Source organism: Numenius arquata, chromosome 7 (genome assembly GCF_964106895.1).
Source record: "Numenius arquata chromosome 7, bNumArq3.hap1.1, whole genome shotgun sequence".
NCBI lineage: Eukaryota > Metazoa > Chordata > Aves > Charadriiformes > Scolopacidae > Numenius > Numenius arquata.
Window position 1 is genome coordinate 34934455 of NC_133582.1, and position 18153 is coordinate 34952607.

The 18153-nt window shown below is 42.3% G+C and overlaps 1 protein-coding gene across 1 annotated transcript in view; it reads left to right on the forward strand.

Annotated features, from left to right (window-relative positions):
- ITGA9 (integrin subunit alpha 9) overlaps positions 1-18153 on the forward strand; it is a 233601-nt gene that overhangs the window by 135854 nt on the left and 79594 nt on the right. The window contains exon 18 of the mRNA XM_074150461.1: positions 13521-13671. Within this exon, the coding sequence (XP_074006562.1) occupies positions 13521-13671 (151 nt within the window). The remainder of the gene's footprint in view (positions 1-13520; positions 13672-18153) is intronic.

Here is an 18153-nt window from a genome sequence, read left to right on the forward strand (position 1 = left end):
CTCTGACATACCAAGGCAGTTGCAGGTCCTGAGCAGATGTCTTCCCGTCTGATTGTCACTCTGCAAAAGGAATGGTACTTCTCAAGCCCTGTTTAGGCTGTAGTGGGAACCAAGTGAAAACAGTGGAGAAGACATTTGAATAACAGTGAGTGTGTTTGAAAAAACAGACTTTATTCCAGCTATAATAAACAAACCAGCTAAAACAACCAGAGCAGAATGGGTGATGGCTTCCCTGCGAGATGCAGCTAGGAAGGAAATCCTGTAGGGCTGTGTAAATATACTGACAGCCTGTGTGCTGCACCGAATAGAGCAGCTTTACCAAAAACAAACAATACAAGAAGAAAGATGATGTTGTGGCATGTCATGAAGCTGCTGTGTTCCAGCGTGAGTTGTGTGCATGGTATGTAAATGAGGTTGTAAGTGCTGGACTATGAGCCCCCTTCAATAGAAGATGATGTAATAAATACTGCTGTCATAAATACTATAGCAATAGAAAATGCTGTAATAAATATTGCCATTCCTGAGAAGGTTCCAGGAGGAAGTCTGTCTTCCATGTATTGATGTGACATGAGGTTACCCTTCATCCATCATTCGAAACAGAATTACTCACCCATTGGAGGGCTTCTGAGTGTATGTTTGGCTGTTGGGAATAAGCAGCTTGCTTTTACGTATCGGTTTAGAGCATCCTTAACAGCCACTATTTGTTAGACTCAAATTTATGTTCTTCCCCTACAGACTGGCTGGGGTTCCCATATATACTGCTAAAAAATGTTTATTTTGGAAGTGTGAAATTGAAAGCAAAAGTCATAGAAAGCCAAAGGGGTGACAGGTGCATTTTGCAGAGATTTTAAAAGTTTTTCAGATTGTGGGGTTTTTTTGAGTTGGAGTCAAAAATTCTCATGTAAAATGGGATTTTTTCCAGTTGAAAGGTCAAGTTGGTGACTTGGGCCGTCTCTGCTTCTGTCGGTTCCTCTGGAATTAGCCAGGGAATGGACAAAACACCAGTCTGTCAAAAACTGAATGGATTTTGAAATGTTTCCATTTTAGTGAAATGGTAATTTATGAAGAAAAAGTATTTTCCAGATATTTTCTGATCATCTCCAGAGAAGATTTGTGGGTTTTTTCCAATTAAATTCCTTCTGTGACTTAACTAAAGGATTAACGTGTTTTCTGACAATACTCCTTTTGCTTCTGTGATCTCTGTTGTCTTAAGCGTGGCTCTCATATTATGCAGCTAAATTGATATCTAACCCTCTCATTTGATAGGCAGGCAAATGATTTGATGGGATCTTTCGGGATGTAATCTCAAAGTACCTACCCCAGACCTCCCTGAAAAGACAAGGGGAGAGTGTGCACTACCACTCCATGGTCCCCCAGTCCTTGAGCTTGCGAAGTTTGTAAGCATAGTATTTATATTAATGAAGAAAGAATAATATAACGTAGGTGACTAGCTATGCAACTGCAAAATGGATTGTTTTGCAAGGGCTGTGTGTTAATGCAATGGAGAATATGCTCATAGACCTACTGAAATTAGTGGAGGGACTCCTGATTCACTGGGCGCATCATCAGACATTAGGCACCTAGATTTGAAAAATGAACTTCAGCAGTTTCATATTGGCATGTCAAATTACTACAAAACCTGAGCTGAAGGAATCCAGAAATAGTATATAAAAATATGTGTTATGACAGCTTTGTCCAATTTGCTTTTCACCAGCATAAGTTGTAATGGCACAGAACATAGGCTAGTGCAGTGACAGTGCAGAAAATCAGTGTCTTCTGAAGGAAGGAGCAACAACATAAAATTTTGATCAGAAAAATCAAAACTTTTTGAGTGTATCTATCTCATGAACATAGTAGTATTTTTAAGAAATAAAAAAGTATTAATAAAGGTTTTCACTTACCGGCTTTCATAAACCCATGAAGAAAAGTTGCAAGCCTGTGGTTTAGTGTGGGAAGCAAAGCTGTTTCATAAATTTGACTAGGCTTACGCCTCAGCACTTATCTTCCTTTGATCACACAATGGGAATTTGTTTCCAGAGAGGCCTCGTGTTTCATGGCATGCCCATTACAGTTTTATGCCCCTGAAGTGCATCTTAACAAAACAGTTGTGATGAGGAAAAACAACATCCTTTCATTTGGAGCTTAATTACATGCTCTGATAATATCTGTTTTCCCCTTCCTCTTCACTCATAGCAGATGAAGAATTGGGTTTCACTTATTTTATCTTTCATTGAACAAATACTTCTTTCAAAAATACTTTGGATGTTCTGTTTACCCTAGACAGTCTACCCTAAATAGCTGAGCTGATCAGATGGAGCTAATTTTCTGCTTTATGAAAAACAACAAAAGAAAAATGAGCAAATGCTATGGTTTGGCATCTTCAGTGCTAGGAAAGTGGTTCTGAGCTTTTAGTCAGGACCTTGTATGTATAAAGCTGGGTGTACCAACATGGGTATTTCCAGCTCCTGGGACACAACTATGGAGCCTTGACTGGTCCCAGCACAGTCAAGCGCTGCCCACTGGTTACTTGGTCATACCTCAGTGCTGTCCTAACTCCAGATCTTTTGAAGTACTAAAAGAGTTGTTTCCAGGGAGAAAAGGATGACAAAACATTGGAAAAATGAATGAGTAGATTACTTTCAGTTTTCTTAGAAAACCATGCCAAGTTTCACACTGTGATTTAAGTGATTTCATAAATTAGAACACAGTTTATGATTTCATAAATTAGAGCATAGTTTAATGTTATTCTAAAGTAATTTTGTGTACTGTAAAGGGTGCAGTGAAAATGCTTATACCATTTCATGTATATTAGTACACCCATTTGCATTTTTGTATATTTATAATTCTATTTGGAATTAAGTCTTTTAGATAAATCCAGGAAGTAGAGTTCTGGTTTCTAATTCATGTTTACTTTTATTTATCTTTTATCTACAGACCATTGCTAGTGTATTGAATGCTGCATTTGTGTGGTACATGGAAAACTTTGTAGCTCATCCAGGATCTGATTTGCAGTTTTCTGAAAGGGCTACCCAGCAGAACCAGCAATTATTCAGAATGCAGTACAAGTTGCAGTGGGAGCATCGTCTCAGGAATGAGTTTTCACTTGTTCAGCGTGAATGGGGATGAAGGAATGGTTTCTTGGTTTCCGTCTGGTTAGTTGAACTCAGAGCTTCATAAATCTCTCCTAAAATAAATAAATAACTCCAGTTTGATAGCAGAGAGCAGTACTGTTCCTTTTGAACATATGGTGATTGAACCCATACAGATGGTAATAGAGTCATCAAGTGATGAGTGGTAACAAACCTCAGCAGTCCACATCTCATACAAGAATCGTAGAATCATAGAATGGTTCGAGTTGGAAGGGACCTTAAAGATCATCGAGTTCCAAGTCCCCTGCCCTGGGCAGGGACACCTCCACTAGAGCAGGTTGCTCAAAGCCCCATCCAGCCTGGCCATCCAGGGATGGGGTATCCACAGCTTCTCTGGGCAACCTGTTCCAGTGTCTCACCACCCTCACAGCAAAGAACTTCTTCCTAATATCTAATCTAATTCTACCTTCTTTCAGTTTAAAACCATTATCCCTTGTCCCATCGCTACACACCCTTGTAAAGAGTCATTCCCCATCTCTCCTGTAGCCCCCTTCAGGTACTGGGAAGGCTGCTGTAAGGTCTCCCACAGAACCTTCTCTTCTCCAGGCTGAACAACCCCAACTCTCTCAGCCTGTCCTCATAGGAGGGGTGCTCTGGCCCTCTGATCATCTTCATGGCCTCCTCTGGACTTGTTCCAACAGGTCCATGTCCTTCCTGTGCTGAGGACTCCAGAGCTGGATGCAGTACTCCAAGTGGGGTCTCACCAGAGCGGAGTAGAGGGGCAGAATCATCTCCGTCACCCTGCTGGCCACACTTGATGCAGCCCAGGATGCGGTTGGCTTTCTGGGCTACCAGCACACATTGCTGGCTCACGTGGAGCTTCTCATCCACCAACACCCCCAAGTCCCTCTCCTCAGGGCTGCTCTCCAGCCATTCTCCACCCAACCTGTATTTCTGCCTGGGATTACCGTGTCCCAGGTGCAGGACCCTGCACTTTGCTTGGTTGAACTTCATGCAATTTGCACGAGCCCACCTCTCCAGCCTGTCCAGGTCCCTCTGGATGGCATCCCTTCCCTCCAGTGTGTTGACCACGCCACACAACTTGGTGTCGTCGGCAAACTTGCTGAGGGTGCACTCTATCCCACTGTCCATGTCTCCGACAAAGATGTTGAACAGCACTGGTCCCAGTATCGACCCCTGAGGAACACCACTCGTCACTGGCTTCCACTTGGACATTGAGCCATTGACCACAACCCTTTGAGTGCGGCCATTCAGCCAGTTCCTGATCCACTGAGTGGTCCATCCACCAAATCCATGCCTTTCCAGTTTTGACACCAGCATGTCATGCGGGACAGTGTTGAACGCTTTGTATAAGTCCAGGGAGATGACATCTGTTGTTTTGCCCTTGTCTACCAAGGCTGTGGCAACATCGTAAAAGGCCACCAAATTTGTCAGGCATGATTTGCCCTTGGTGAAGCCGTGTTGGCTGTCACCAATCACCTCCTTATTTTCCATGTGCCTTAGCAGAGATTCCAGGAGGATCTGCTCCATGATCTTGCCAGGCACAGAGGTGACACTGACCGGCCTGTAGTTCCCCAGGGCTTCCTTTTTGCCCTTTTTGGAAATGGGGCTTATGTTTCCCCTTTTCCAGTCAGTGGGAACTTCACCAGACTGCCACGACTTCTCAAATATAATGGAAAGCAGCCTAGGAACTTCATCCTCCAGGTCCCTCAGGACACGTGGACGGATTTCATCAGGTCCCATGGACTCATGCACCTTCAGGTTTCTTAGGCGGTCTCGAACCTAATCTTCTCCTGCAGTGGGCAATTCTTCATTCTCATAGCCCCTGTTTTTGCTTTCTGCAACTTGGGTGGTGTGGTTAGAGCCCTTGCTGGTGAAGACCGAGGCAAAAAAAGTAATTCAGTACCTCAACCTTCTCCATATCCTGGGAGACCAGGTCTCCTCTTTCCTTCCGGGAGGGCCCACATCTTCCCTTGTCTTGCCTTTATCCGTGATATATCTGTAGAAGTTTTTCTTGTTGTCCTTGATGTCCCTGACCAGATTTAATTCTGTCTGGGCTTCAGCTTGCCTGAGCTGGTTCCTGGCCACTTGGACTCTCTACATTACACCCAGCCTACCCATCCTTGCTTCCACCATTTGCAGGCCGCTTTTTTGCTTTTGAGCTTGTCCAGGAGCTCCTTGTTCATCCATGCAGGCCTCCTGGCTTTTTTGCCTGACTTCTTCTTTCTTGGGATGCACCACTCCCGAGCTTGGAGGAGGTGATCCTTGAATACCAACCAGCTGTCTTGGGCCCCTCTCCCCTCCAGTACTTTTTCCCATGTTACCCTGCCAAGCAGGTCCCTCAAGAGTCAAAACCTCTATTTTCTAATAAAAGACCATCGATGATCAGTCAGGGATGCCGTAGAAGCCAGTCTTGTCACTTTGTAAATACTGGTTTGTTTTGTTAGAATCGCTTGACTGTATCTACTGGAGAAGAATTTTACTGTTTGTTTTGTAGACTAGATCCTAAAGAGATGTTCTTTCATGTAATTTGAATGCATTGCTGAACTAATGTATAACCTGGCCCTCCTTGTGAAGATCCCAACATCAGTATTGTATGGACCCATGAGAATTCAAATCACCGTTTTGTTTCTTGCTTTAGCAACTGAAGTATAAAAATAACAAAACAAAAGCTTAACCTCAGGCAGCACTGTCATACATTAGCTACCTCCAGAGGTGGAAGTTCTCAATACTGTACAGACCACAATGAAAAGCAGATGCACCGCTGTTTTGTATTTGCAGAATACATCTTGACTGATGCATACATACATGCATGTGTATGTATGTATATGTACAAACATATATACATACTCTTTTGTGATGCAGCTATGTGAACTTTTTCTGTAGTACGTCCTGCGATTACAAAATCTGGTAAGGCTGAGGTTCTTCATAGGTCATCAGGTGATTAATCTTGCTGGTGCTGCACAAGCTGTAGAGGAAATGTGCTGATATGGGTATATGTTACTTATGTTTGACATTTAGACATAACTTGATCCTGGGGTATAACACCTGCTACTGCAAAACAGATTTCCTAAAGTAACAAACCTGTACTGCTTCTAACGTTTCATCTCTGATAAACTGTTTTTTATCGACCACTGAAAGTGATTGCTGGGTAGGGCACTGGTCTTTTTCTTCCCCATCAATGCTCAGCTGAGTATGGTTTTTATATATTGCACCCTGGCATCCCAGGAATGGGACAAGCAATTGAAGCTGCATAATAAGAGCAGATCTGGACGAGGGGATCGAGTGCACCCTCAGTAAGTTCGCAGACGACACCAAGCTGGGTGGCAGTGTTGATCTGCTGGAGGGTAGAGAGGCTCTGCAGAGAGATCTCGACAGGCTGGATCGATGGGCCGAGACCAACGGGATGAGGTTTAACAAGGCCAAGTGCCAGGTCCTGCACTTCGGTCACAACAACCCCAGGCAGCGCTATAGGCTGGGGGCAGAGTGGCTGGAGAGCTGCCTGGCAGAAAAGGACCTGGGGGTGTTGGTCGACTGTCGGCTGAACATGAGCCAGCAGTGTGCCCAGGTGGCTAAGAAGGCCAACAGCATCCTGGCCTGTATCAAGAACAGTGTGGCAAGTAGGGACCGAGAGGTGATCGTCCCCCTGTACTCGGCACTGGTGAGACCCCACCTCGAGTACTGTGTCCAGTTTTGGGCCCCCTACCACAAGAGGGACATTGAGGGGCTGGAGCGGGTCCAGAGAAGGGCAACGAAGCTGGTGAGGGGTCTGGAGCACAAGTCTTACGAGGAGAGGCTGAGGGAGCTGGGGTTGTTCAGTCTGGGGAAGAGGAGACTGAGGGGAGACCTTATTGTTCTGTACAAGTACCTGAAAGGAGGCTGTAGAGAGACGGGGGTCGGTCTCTTCTCCCAAGTCACAGATGATAGGACAAGGGGTAATGGCTTCAAGTTGCGCCAGGGGAAGTTCAGGTTGGATATTAGGAAACATTTCTTTACTGAAAGGGTTATCAGGCATTGGAATGGGCTGCCCAGGGAGGTGGTGGAGTCACCATCCCTGGAGGTATTTAAGAAACGTGTAGACATGGTTCTTCAGGGCATGCTCTAGTGTCCAAGATGACTGGTTTGTGGTGGGGTGCTGTGTGGGTGGGTGATGGTTTTTGGTTTGGTTGTTGTTGTTGTGTGTTCAGGTGGTGGGTGGTGGTTTTGTTTGTGGTGTGGTTTTTTTTTTTTTTGGTTTTTTTTTTTTTTTACTGTTGGTTGGACTCGATGATCTCTGAGGTCCCTTCCAACCACTACGATTCTGATTCTGATTCTGTTTCTGAAGGCACAATTTCTATAGTTAATGCATGGTTTGCGTAATGACTTTGTTAATGTTCTAATTCCTAGAAACAGTATGTTAGAAAGTGCTACTGAATTGATCCTCAACTTTCAGGGCCACATCAACTATTTTGTTTCAGGTCAACAATCAACTCTTTCAACAGAGAAATATTGAAATATTTTAAGAAATGGGCAAAGTATGTAGTGGTTTTTTTTTTTCTTTCACATCAGGCTGGTACACGCAACTTCCAGCTATGTGCCTGGTAGCATTTATCCTCTGTATTTCTTTCTGCCACTGGTAACTGGTTTTGTTTGTGCTCCAACCTTAGGATGCTATCTTACATACATATGCAGGTATAACTTTGTCTCAGGGGGCTAGTACCATTGATTTCAAGGATGCTGTGTGATTATACAAGGTTTTGGTTTGTATCTGTGTCTGCAAGAGTGAAAGAATAGTTTAGAACTTCTGTTGGTGTTGTGCCTCATCTTGCTTTCATGTAACAGTTTCATAAACCAGGGTAACTCCATTCAAACCAAAAGCTTCTCCCTGGAGTAAACATTGTGTGAAAACAGCGTCACTCTTTCCCCATTGACTCTTCAATTTTGTTTATAAAGGGTTTTGAATTGAAATTAATGATGATAATAAAAGCCACCAGACTTTTTAGGGTGATAAGGGGTATTTTTGTGTGTAGGTTGTGCCCTGCTCTGTCCTTTTTACTTAAAAATTTGAAGACATAGTTGGCTGAGAGTTATATCTATTGTGTAGTTATGGAGGATTTATGTGGAGAAACTACATTTGGGGAAGAGAGGACAGTTTTCAGAGAAGCTTCGCATTTATCGTAACTAGAAATCACTCTGTTAATTCAATACCATAATAAAGAGCAAAAACGATTTTGTAGAGTGTTCCCTGCCCCCTTGTTTACTACTCAGATGCATTAATTTTTAAAATTAAAGGTAATGCTCTGTGCCATATTCCTGCATTGCAATATGTGTGGGACCTGAAGTGCTGGAGACGGCAGCTCTGCTCCAGAAGGGTACCAGCACGAGTGGTTCCACCTCCTTGGCCCTGGGCTTAGTGCAGCACGTGCTTTATTCCTACGGCACATTTGGACACTTCCTGTGGGGAAACATTGGCACATTGTTACTCAGTCTTCACAGGGAGCAATATCGGTATGATATTACTCCCAAATTGTGCTCTGCTGACACAGGACCTCTCTTGGCTCTCCCTGAATTCTCTATTATATTTTTCCCATCATCTGCATCTCAGCTAAGCTGTGGTCATCAGCTGCGTGAGGTCTCTTCTCATCTTTGCTAGTGTAGGTTTCAGTGAGAGAGGGAGAAGGCAGGAGCTCAGCTAATGCAGAATAGGCACAGGTATCGCGAGTGTTTGTCTGAGTCCTTAGTCTGGACGGACTGTACACTTTGCAGAGAGAATTGACCTTGAATGCACATGTGATCGCAAGATAGTGTAACCAAGTGGTGCAAAATCCAGTAGCGTTTCCCCCTGTGGAATTGTTTAAAATTTTTACCTGGTTTGGGTTTGTTCATGGGACTGCTACCTCTCAGTTTTGCACTGAGACATCAAGTGAATTCCAAGATCGGCTGAGGGTTTCCGCTTTTCATTAGCCCTTGAGGTTTAAGTGTTTGCAAAACTCCCCCCAAAGTTCAGCCGACTCTGGAGCCTGTGATAAAACCCTGACAGGAGGAAGGTTTTCAGGGTTGATTTAAACAGTTTGTGTATCATAGTACCTACAAAGACCAACTGCAATGCTGGTTGGTAAAGGTAGACATCTGTATGGATCTGTCACAGGACCAATGTTGTTTACTCACACCTTTTACTGACTTAAAAAAAAAAAAAAGATGAAACTCCTATTTATTTTCATCTGATGGAGATGGAGGACAGATTGGACTTCATTTGTTTGAAGCATTTTTACCCACATGCAGTCTAACTGACCCCAGCTGTAATTCCACTGTCCATGGAGCAGTAGCAGTGATTTATCCTTGTAGGTGCCGATTTGCTGTAAGTAAATAAATGCTTTTAATATAAAAGGGAAAGTCAGTGACCCTGACTAACAGGGTAAGTGTGACCCTGTCACATTCCTTGCCCTATCTATGATCTGCACAGGCTGAGAGGAAGTGCTAAATGCTTTTTCAAATTATTTTTTTAAAATTCTCTCTAGTGTAGGAAATAGAGAAATATGTCCCTGCATACCTTTTGGAATGCAGATTATGTCTCCCTTGACCCATGTTAATAAAAACACCAGCATCTTGAGGGGTGGAGGAATGAAAATTGCAGATCTTTTCAGTTTGCCTTTCCCAGCTGGTCTTTCTTCCTTTGCTGACCATAGTGAAATGATGTGGCACAGGCATTAACGAAGAACGTTAAAGCATGCAAAAAAGATGATACTTGTTTTATCCTGGAATTTAATATTTCCTTTTCTTAATTGCTTAAAAGGAAAATGTTACTTTTGATGTGTAGTACTGCAGCCAGTGAATACAAAACCATGGCAGAAATTTGGTGCCCGAAGTTCAGAATTTGTTATTACCTACAGGTCTGGGTCATGTGAATGAAAGCCGCAGGCATTTAGTACTTCTGAACGTCAAATTTCTTTCCCTTTCATGCTGATATTGATAGCTTGACATATTTCATGTGCCTGTATGTCATATGCGTGTGCAAATGTGGTTGCCTATATATATTTTATATATATCTATGTATACATGGAACTTTTACCCAGTTCATTATTTATGTGTACTACCTGATGTAATGAGAGGGTGTTCTTCTGTCCAATTAAGTGATTATATCTTGAATTTTTTTCCTTCTTTTTTTCCCCTTCTAAAAATTTTTTGTATTTTTTGAGTGTATGTGTTTATTTTTAGCCTGTCTTCCTTGCTGTGAGCACAGTTATGAGGTCCTAAGGTTGTTGGACACTTTATAGTTCTCATTCAACAAAATGTAAACCGAAAGCCGTTGCTTGATTACATTTCTTAAGCTGTTTGACGTACCTTGTTGAGTTTTAAAGGGGTGGCTTTGCTTTGTTTTCTTGTTGCTGGTGGGTGACAGCAGTTACTCAGTTACGTATTTCCACTTGGCAGCTGGGCTGCTCAAGGTGCAGCAAGGGCTGGAGGAGGATGATGCTGGGCTGGCGGCAGAGCTGTGCCAGCACCGCAGTGGGCTGCCTGCGCCCCGCGGGGTTACGTGCTCCAGCAGCACAGGGGGCCTGGGAGCTCCCCCGTGAGCGGGGAGGTTCCTGATACTTTTCTCACTGCAAGTGAACCTGATTGATTCCAGATGTGCACAGACGTAATGACTCCAAAAGCTGCTCTCTTAAAACGGGATTTACAGCACAATCTCGTATAACCTTTCAGGGGAAGACCTCAACTCCTCCGTCAGCCTGAAATCAGTGAGGTTTTTCAGAGTTTATTAGTGAATTTTGCGCAGGAGCAACTACAGTGTGCTCATAGAAAGTTGGTTTTCTTTCTCTGCTGAGGAAAATGTTGTTATAAACATCATTTTGGTAGGATGCACTTTCAACAGAGGAGTGATGGCTTTAGAAATTAGTTACACAACTCAGTGATGTTTATTTTGACATTTTTTGTGGGTTTAGTTTTAAGTAGGACTTCATTCTGTGTATTTTTTATTATTCAGTAGGAATGAGAGTATTTTCGGTTGTCTTGACTTTATGTTAAATCTCAAAGTGTTGCTACTACCAATTCAGAGAGGATTTTGTAGCGTGCATTGCATTATCAGCCCTGTGTACGATAAATATCTTGTAGTGTTCCTTTGCTTACTGAAATGATGCTTCCAGATTTTGCTAATAGGTTTGATAGATGCTGATTTAAGTTTTGAATTGATTGCAAGAAGTGAGATTATAAAGTTCATGAGAATAATTCATAGTAATAAATGGTTGTTTTATTTCTGTACTTCCAAATATGCGCTTCTGATTATTAGAAAATCCCAGCAGATTGTTTAGTATCTTCATAATTTGTCTGCTTTTCAACAGTAAACATTGAAGTTGGGGCCAAAAGGTTAAATGCTTCCAAGTACTCTCCTATAGTTTTGCCATTAATTTGGTATGTAAGGAGCAGCAACTCAAACTATTCGGACCTCTCAAACTAGTTTTGAAGTGGATCCTGCACTGTGTACACTTTTGCAAATGCTTATTTGCACTGATAGTTGACTATAAGAATAAATCCTAATGTTTAGAAAGCAAAGCGTCCAATTTTTGGTAGAATTGGTTGGTGTCTGCAGTTGAAGTGTGAAAAAGCAGGCACATTTTCTGGAGACTTATATCTGCCTCGTAAGAAGCTGTCATTGAACTGTAGGCCATAATTTTGGGCTTAATAAATGAAGATCATCATAAATGAAGTAAGTACGGGAAATAAATATGCTATAAATATCATCTGTGTTACATGGAAAAGTTAAACTCACAATTCACTGCCATCAGCTTTAAAGCCTGAGTCTAGACCATCTTGCTCTGAACTTCACCCACCAGAGCCCCTGGCTGCTTCGCTATGTACGGTCAGAAACCCATCTCTAGAAACTCCTTGGCAAAGGCAGGGAGATGGAGCCCAGCGAGCTCTGCCTTTGGAGGTCTCAAATGGCTGTGTTTGGCAGAAGATGCTGAAGGGTTTACGAGCACCGTGTTCTCAGAAACCCCACTTTTACACAGATGTTCTGGCTGCAGTGCTGTGAACAAGGCTGATAGAGGAGGGCTGGCAGCAGTAGAGGGACAGGCTGCCTTTAAAGACGGCTCTCAACCTGCACCCCTGCCATTTTCAGAGAGTTGCTGATATGCAGAGGAGCAGCATGTCCCCAGCACAGCCATTCCTTCATGGAATCTGGACGAATGAAAGGTGACGTGGTTCACTACTGATTTCTCCATACCGCTGCACGCTGCTGTGTGCGCACGCCTCGTGCAGCAGTGTCTGGCAGGGTGGGTGGTGTGAGGGTACTTGTTCTCAGAGGGTCCTTCTTCTGACTGTCAGGCTGTCTGTGCCCTAAAGGAAATAATTTGGAGCATCTCTCTGCTGTGTGGCTGGAGGTCTCAGCCCTTTTCTGACCAACTACTCTGTTTTTCCCTGTGACACTGTCTCTGTTTCTTGGGGATCTGTGAATGGTCTTAGATTCCAGTTATCATAGCTGTAGCCAGTTTGGTGATATTTTCGCTATTTTTGCTTATTTTTAAATTTATATCTAGTATATTTCAGACTATCTTTTACTGTACTTTTAGTTTTTAGATCTGTGCACTGATATTATGTTTTTCTGTGATATATCTTTAGCCCTCATTCTTCTTTGTTAGCGTACCTTCTGGACAGACTAGTATGATTAAATGTATACCAAATATTAAATGCATGTGTATAAATATTTATATTTGCTTCTATGTATGCATGTCTGTGTTTATGTGTTCATAATCTGTGATGCCTTATTACAATAGTGTATTAATTCATGATGCATAGCTATTTTTTTAATTTAACTCTTCCTTTGGTATTCCATTTATAGAAGATGACTCCATTTTGTTAGGTCTGGCATAAACACCCAGGGAAAGATTTGTCACATTCAGTGGATGGTGGTTATAATTCTCATACATTTTCCCACTTACACCCATTTCTGGATTTTATTTGACCCTCTTTTCTGTTTTTTCTATCCATAGCATAACTCTAAGAAGATTTTCAGAAACTAGAATGTTAGAATAAATTTGAATTAGTAAGAGACAAACAGCCTGTGTATTTGAATGTGGGCATAATAGCTTGCACTTGTTGCATTTCCCCTGTCCAATCACTTTACCATCTTCAACTATTTTTTTCTCAATAAAATCATATTAACAGTAAGTCACATGAAATAGTTTCACATGAGGATCATGGGGTTTCCTTACAGTCACAAAAAGCAGTGGTAGAGCCAGGACTCAGGAGCTGCTCATTCCCAGGACAGTCCCCCCGACACTGCGTTGGCCATTCAGCACAATCCAGAATTACCGACAGCTGAGCTTTTAAGTAGTAAAGCTCCTGCCGGCTTTATTCCATGGCAGGAATAAAGAAGGACCAGAGTGTGAAGGCTGCCCAGAGTTAAACTGATGTAATTGTTTCTGCCTACAGTGTTGATGACAGAACTGCTTACCTGGCGCTGGGAGCGGTGAGGAACATCTCACTTAACATTTCCATCTCTAACGTTGGGGATGATGCCTACGACACCAATGTGTTCTTCAATTTTTCTGGGGAGCTCTTCTTCATCAAAATGTGGCAAAAGGTAAGAAAGGCCAATCTTTCCATCAGCAAGTCTTTTAACTTCAAACCAATTTAGTTGCAAGGTGTAGGGACAGGGCTTGGCCTGGTTCGCACTGCTGAGGCATTTGGAAGTTATTTCTGGTTATGCTGAGCTTGAATTCCTTCCAGGCTCTTTACTGAGGTTTTCTTTTGTGAGTTTGATCTGTGGAAATTACACTCTTTGTGTTTCTGTAGAATACAGCACTGTTATTTGGGGTGCACTAACGAAAAAGAAAGAGCGTTTAGTTGACGTATTAAGGGTTAGAGGGAGACTGGTTTGGGAACCAGTAGGATACCAAATGACACTGAAATACAAAGGGTGCCTCTGGTTTGAGTGGTGCCACACTGCACTCAGCAGTCCTGGTTATCTTCTGACCTGGATTTCCAGGTTTTGTCCTTGTTGAAACCAAGTTACAAGGCCATTCTTTGCTCACGTCCTGGTGCAAGTTTGGGTGCGAGCGGCCAGGGCCAGGCCAGGGCTTGGATCACTTAGATCCAAGAGCTCAAAAGTGCTTCTGGTTTCACCCGCATGGAGTCAGGTGAATATTTTGGGCTTTAGTCTCTTTACATTTTGATGTAAATACTTGGATGCTTTCATTAGCATAAGTTCATTTAGAGGTAATGTTGAAATACGAACACCGAAATGAACGTTTTACAAACACCAAAATGAGTTTTTTACAAACTGATGGCCATGAAAGCTGTCTGAATAATGTGAAAATAATTGTGCAAGATGGGAGCTGTACAATCGTAACAACATCTTCTGTCTGTTCCTGCTTTTCACAGTCATTTTTCTCTCCGCTGGAGCTTTGCTTTGCTTTGTAATCCATAAGGGCAATTTAAAAACCATAGTACAACTGTTGCTAAGTATGGGATTAACTCAGTCCACTGAACCAATGACATTATTTGTCAAGTTTTATTATAGATTTTGGTTATTATAAACCTCTTAACTCATTATTTAATAAACCAAAATATGATAATTTCTTATACATGTTAATTCTCTTGGTGCTTAGTTCTATTATGTTTAATACAGTTGCAGGCCTCAGAAAGTTGTCTTTGTATTATAAGCTTCAAAGCTTCATTTTCAGACATTATGTGGTGCAAGTGTGCAGTTTATCAGGAGGAAAAAAGCAGGGGATAAAATAGAAATGCCTTAATGCCAATACACAACTTCTTAATGAAAGTTTATGTGAAGACTTTCAGGGTCTGGCCCAGCTCCCATTGAAGTCACTGGGAGGATTTTCATTCCTTTGTGCTGGAAAAGAAACAAAGCCTTGATGCATGTTCTTTTTAAAGCTTGTTGTGTTTTTTTGTTTGGTTTGTTTTGTTGGGTTTTTTTTTGCCTTCTGTGCTTACATGTTGAATATTTTACACACACAGATTAACTGTGTAAATTGGAACACCGATGGCCTTCATTGTTCTTCTTGGCCAACACTGTGAGGAAACAAGCTGAAGAAGATGTGCTGTCTCCCTTGGTATTTGCCTTGAGCCTGGGTCTATAGTAGACTTGAAATATCTGTGCTGAAAGCTGCCTAGAAGGAGCTGTTTTTGGAAGCAAATTACATTATTGCAAGGTTACCTCACTACTCAGTCTGTCTTCTGCTAATAGAAACTAGCATTTCTTTAAAATAAAATGCAGCACGCATCAAGGAAGCATGTAGGCTTCCTTCTTCCTCAGGTCTTGCCAACAGGATCGGGATATAGTCTGCTATTATTCCTGCTGTTCCGCTGTTCTTGTGATTGATTCGTTTGGGTTTTTTTTCCTGATAATTGGTTTAGTAACAGTTTTGAAAAAACGAGTTGCAATGTTGTGTTGGGCTATTTTACATTTTACTATTTACTCTCAGTCAGCTTTTGCTTCAGGACAAACTAATGTACTGTTGGTCTCACCATTTGTCCAGTTGGAAAACTGGATTACAACCTCATAACCTCAATTACAGTGTTATGTTTTCTCTAAGCTCTTTGAACAATGTTTATTTTTTTTGTAAAATATCATGGATTCCATGTTTCATAACCTACTCCCATCCCTTGACATCTATGCATAATATGTACTGTGCATATACTTTAAGTAGATTTTGTTCCTGGTTGAACATTGCCTAGGCAAAATCCAGAGCATAAAGCCAGAGTAAAAGGAACAACTCTGAAAATTTCCCTTAGTGGAGCAATTTTGGAGTCAAGAGAGCTTCTTGTAGGAAACTTTCAGCAGCAACTGCCTTTTAATGCATAATGCTGAAGAGGAAGAGAACGGTCTCTTCCATGTGGTTGCTTGCTCCTTTTTCTGCAAGGTGAGTCTGAGAACAATGACCATGGGCTTTTGTAACCCATCTCTGGAGCCCTTTCAGAACACTGTGAATCCCCTGTTTGTTTTCCATGTGTCCCCAGTGGGGACGTTTCTAGCAGATTCAATGTGGTTTTGTTTCTTTCTATGGTTTGGTTATAATGAGACCTGACAGTGCAAAAGTTTAATGCTGTTTTTCTTCAACAACAAAATGCCACGTCTTGTGTTTGAAAATAAATGAATGGCTTAGCTCAGGAATGATGACGGTAGCGTTCCCTGAAGAGCATTAGTGAAGCTAGCCACTCTTTCCTTTCTGGAGACTGAGATTTCATGAGATGTGGTGGACAGACTACCTGGTAGAGCTTTGCCACTTCTATACAAGGTCAAAAAGCATTTGCTGACTGATATTTAAAGGATTCCACGTATTCCACTGTCTTACTTTCCTGATGCGCAGCAGCCAGTCCTCCCCAGCTTCATGGATGAATCCCAACATTTTCTTTCCGTAGCTCCTGACAGACAGCCTTTCTCTTGAGAGGCACAGTATGTGGAATGGGCTGATTTCTCATTCCTGCCTGTGCTCCCTGTAGCACTTTTAACTCTCTTGTCACTGCTCCCCATTGAAAGGGTAAGTTGTTTTACAGGTGCATGGGAGTACTGCACTGCAGTGGATTTTATGTGTCCACTAAGAAGAAATTTCTTTTTGAAGTATGAAGAGATTTAATCATGTTCCCTTTAAAACAGAAAATAGAAAATGAAATAGAGGGAGGGAGAAAGACACCTCATATGGTCACTTAGAAAGATGTTGTATTTTCTTTTCTACGCTGACAAAGAAATCTTGGTCCCCTTTTCTTTATAGAATAGATTATTTTATTTTATTTTATTTTTAATCTTAAAGTTTATTGTCCCATAATCTTAAGTTCAGGAAAGCATCCTATTTCAGAGTCTGAAAAATCCACTTAACAGAGGCGATACCACTTTCCTATAGAAGAATGCAGAGTGCTGCTTGTGTACTGAGGAGTCTGGAAAAAGAATAAAAAGCTATCACTACTGATTTCTACACTGTTTCCCATCTACTGGAGTTGCCTAGTGGCTTGTGATGTTTTGCTGAAAATGCTTGTCAGCGATAGGCACTTTGGTAGCCGTTCATTAGCTGCTGTTCAGCACTGAGGGCTATTTTCAGTACAATTGCAGAGAAAGTGCTGTAAGCTGGCAGTGGCATTTAACGTGGTAGGGCTGGGCCATATCTGTACTAAATCAGCTTGGGTATGGCATGAGATTTTATAGCAGTTGTATAAAAAATAGCATATAATAAAAATAATAGCATTAATCCCTCACTGCTCTGCAAGGGCTGGTGGGAATCTATCAGCACTGGTTACGGAGGGAGTAGGTCAGGAAATCCCATTGCTGACCATCATTTCCAGCTGTGGCTTGTTCCTAAATTTCAGACAGGCTCCCAGCATCCAAAGCCAGCTGTGTGTGACGTTCCTGCTGCTTCTCACAGCAGCTTTCGCAAGCAACAGCTGAGTGAAGTTAGCAAGGCTGGGTGTATTGTTTTCAGTGAGGTTATGCTTTCTTCAGGCACAGTAATTTCCTGTGAATCCTTCGTGAGTGTATACCTGAAACTTTGGTGTTGAGTAGGAATATTGCTGGTAACCGGAGTCATAGAGCCTGGGGTTTTTCTTCTGATGAGTAATGCGGTACCGTCTCTTTCTGGGTTAGCAGGGAGGTCATGCAGTTTGGATGTGAACTCTTTCTTCCTCACTCCCAGAGTGCTTGCCGCCATCTCTTGACTAGGATTGCCCAGAAGAGCTGCAGACATAGACAGAGTTTAATTTTTTTCCAAATTGGAAATTCTCTTACGCTGGTTTCCTATACTGCTCATACTTTCTAAGAGTCTTCAAGGCTGGTAGGGGCAGGATGCTGATAGGGCATGAAAGCCAAAGACATGTGCCCTCTTTTGGTTCCAGCTGTACCACTGGAAGAAAATTTAGGTCCTGGCTATTCATTATGTCTCTTTTTCCAGTAGTTACTTCCCCTTTGGATCCGCGGGCAGACAAGTTAACATGATCAGTCTCAATTCACGTCCGGCTGGTTAGCAGAAGCCTTTCAAATTAGGGGTTTGATTTAATCCAGCTGATTTTGTGTGGATTGAGTTGGACTTGCTCCTGTAAACCTATCTGCCAGGGGGAG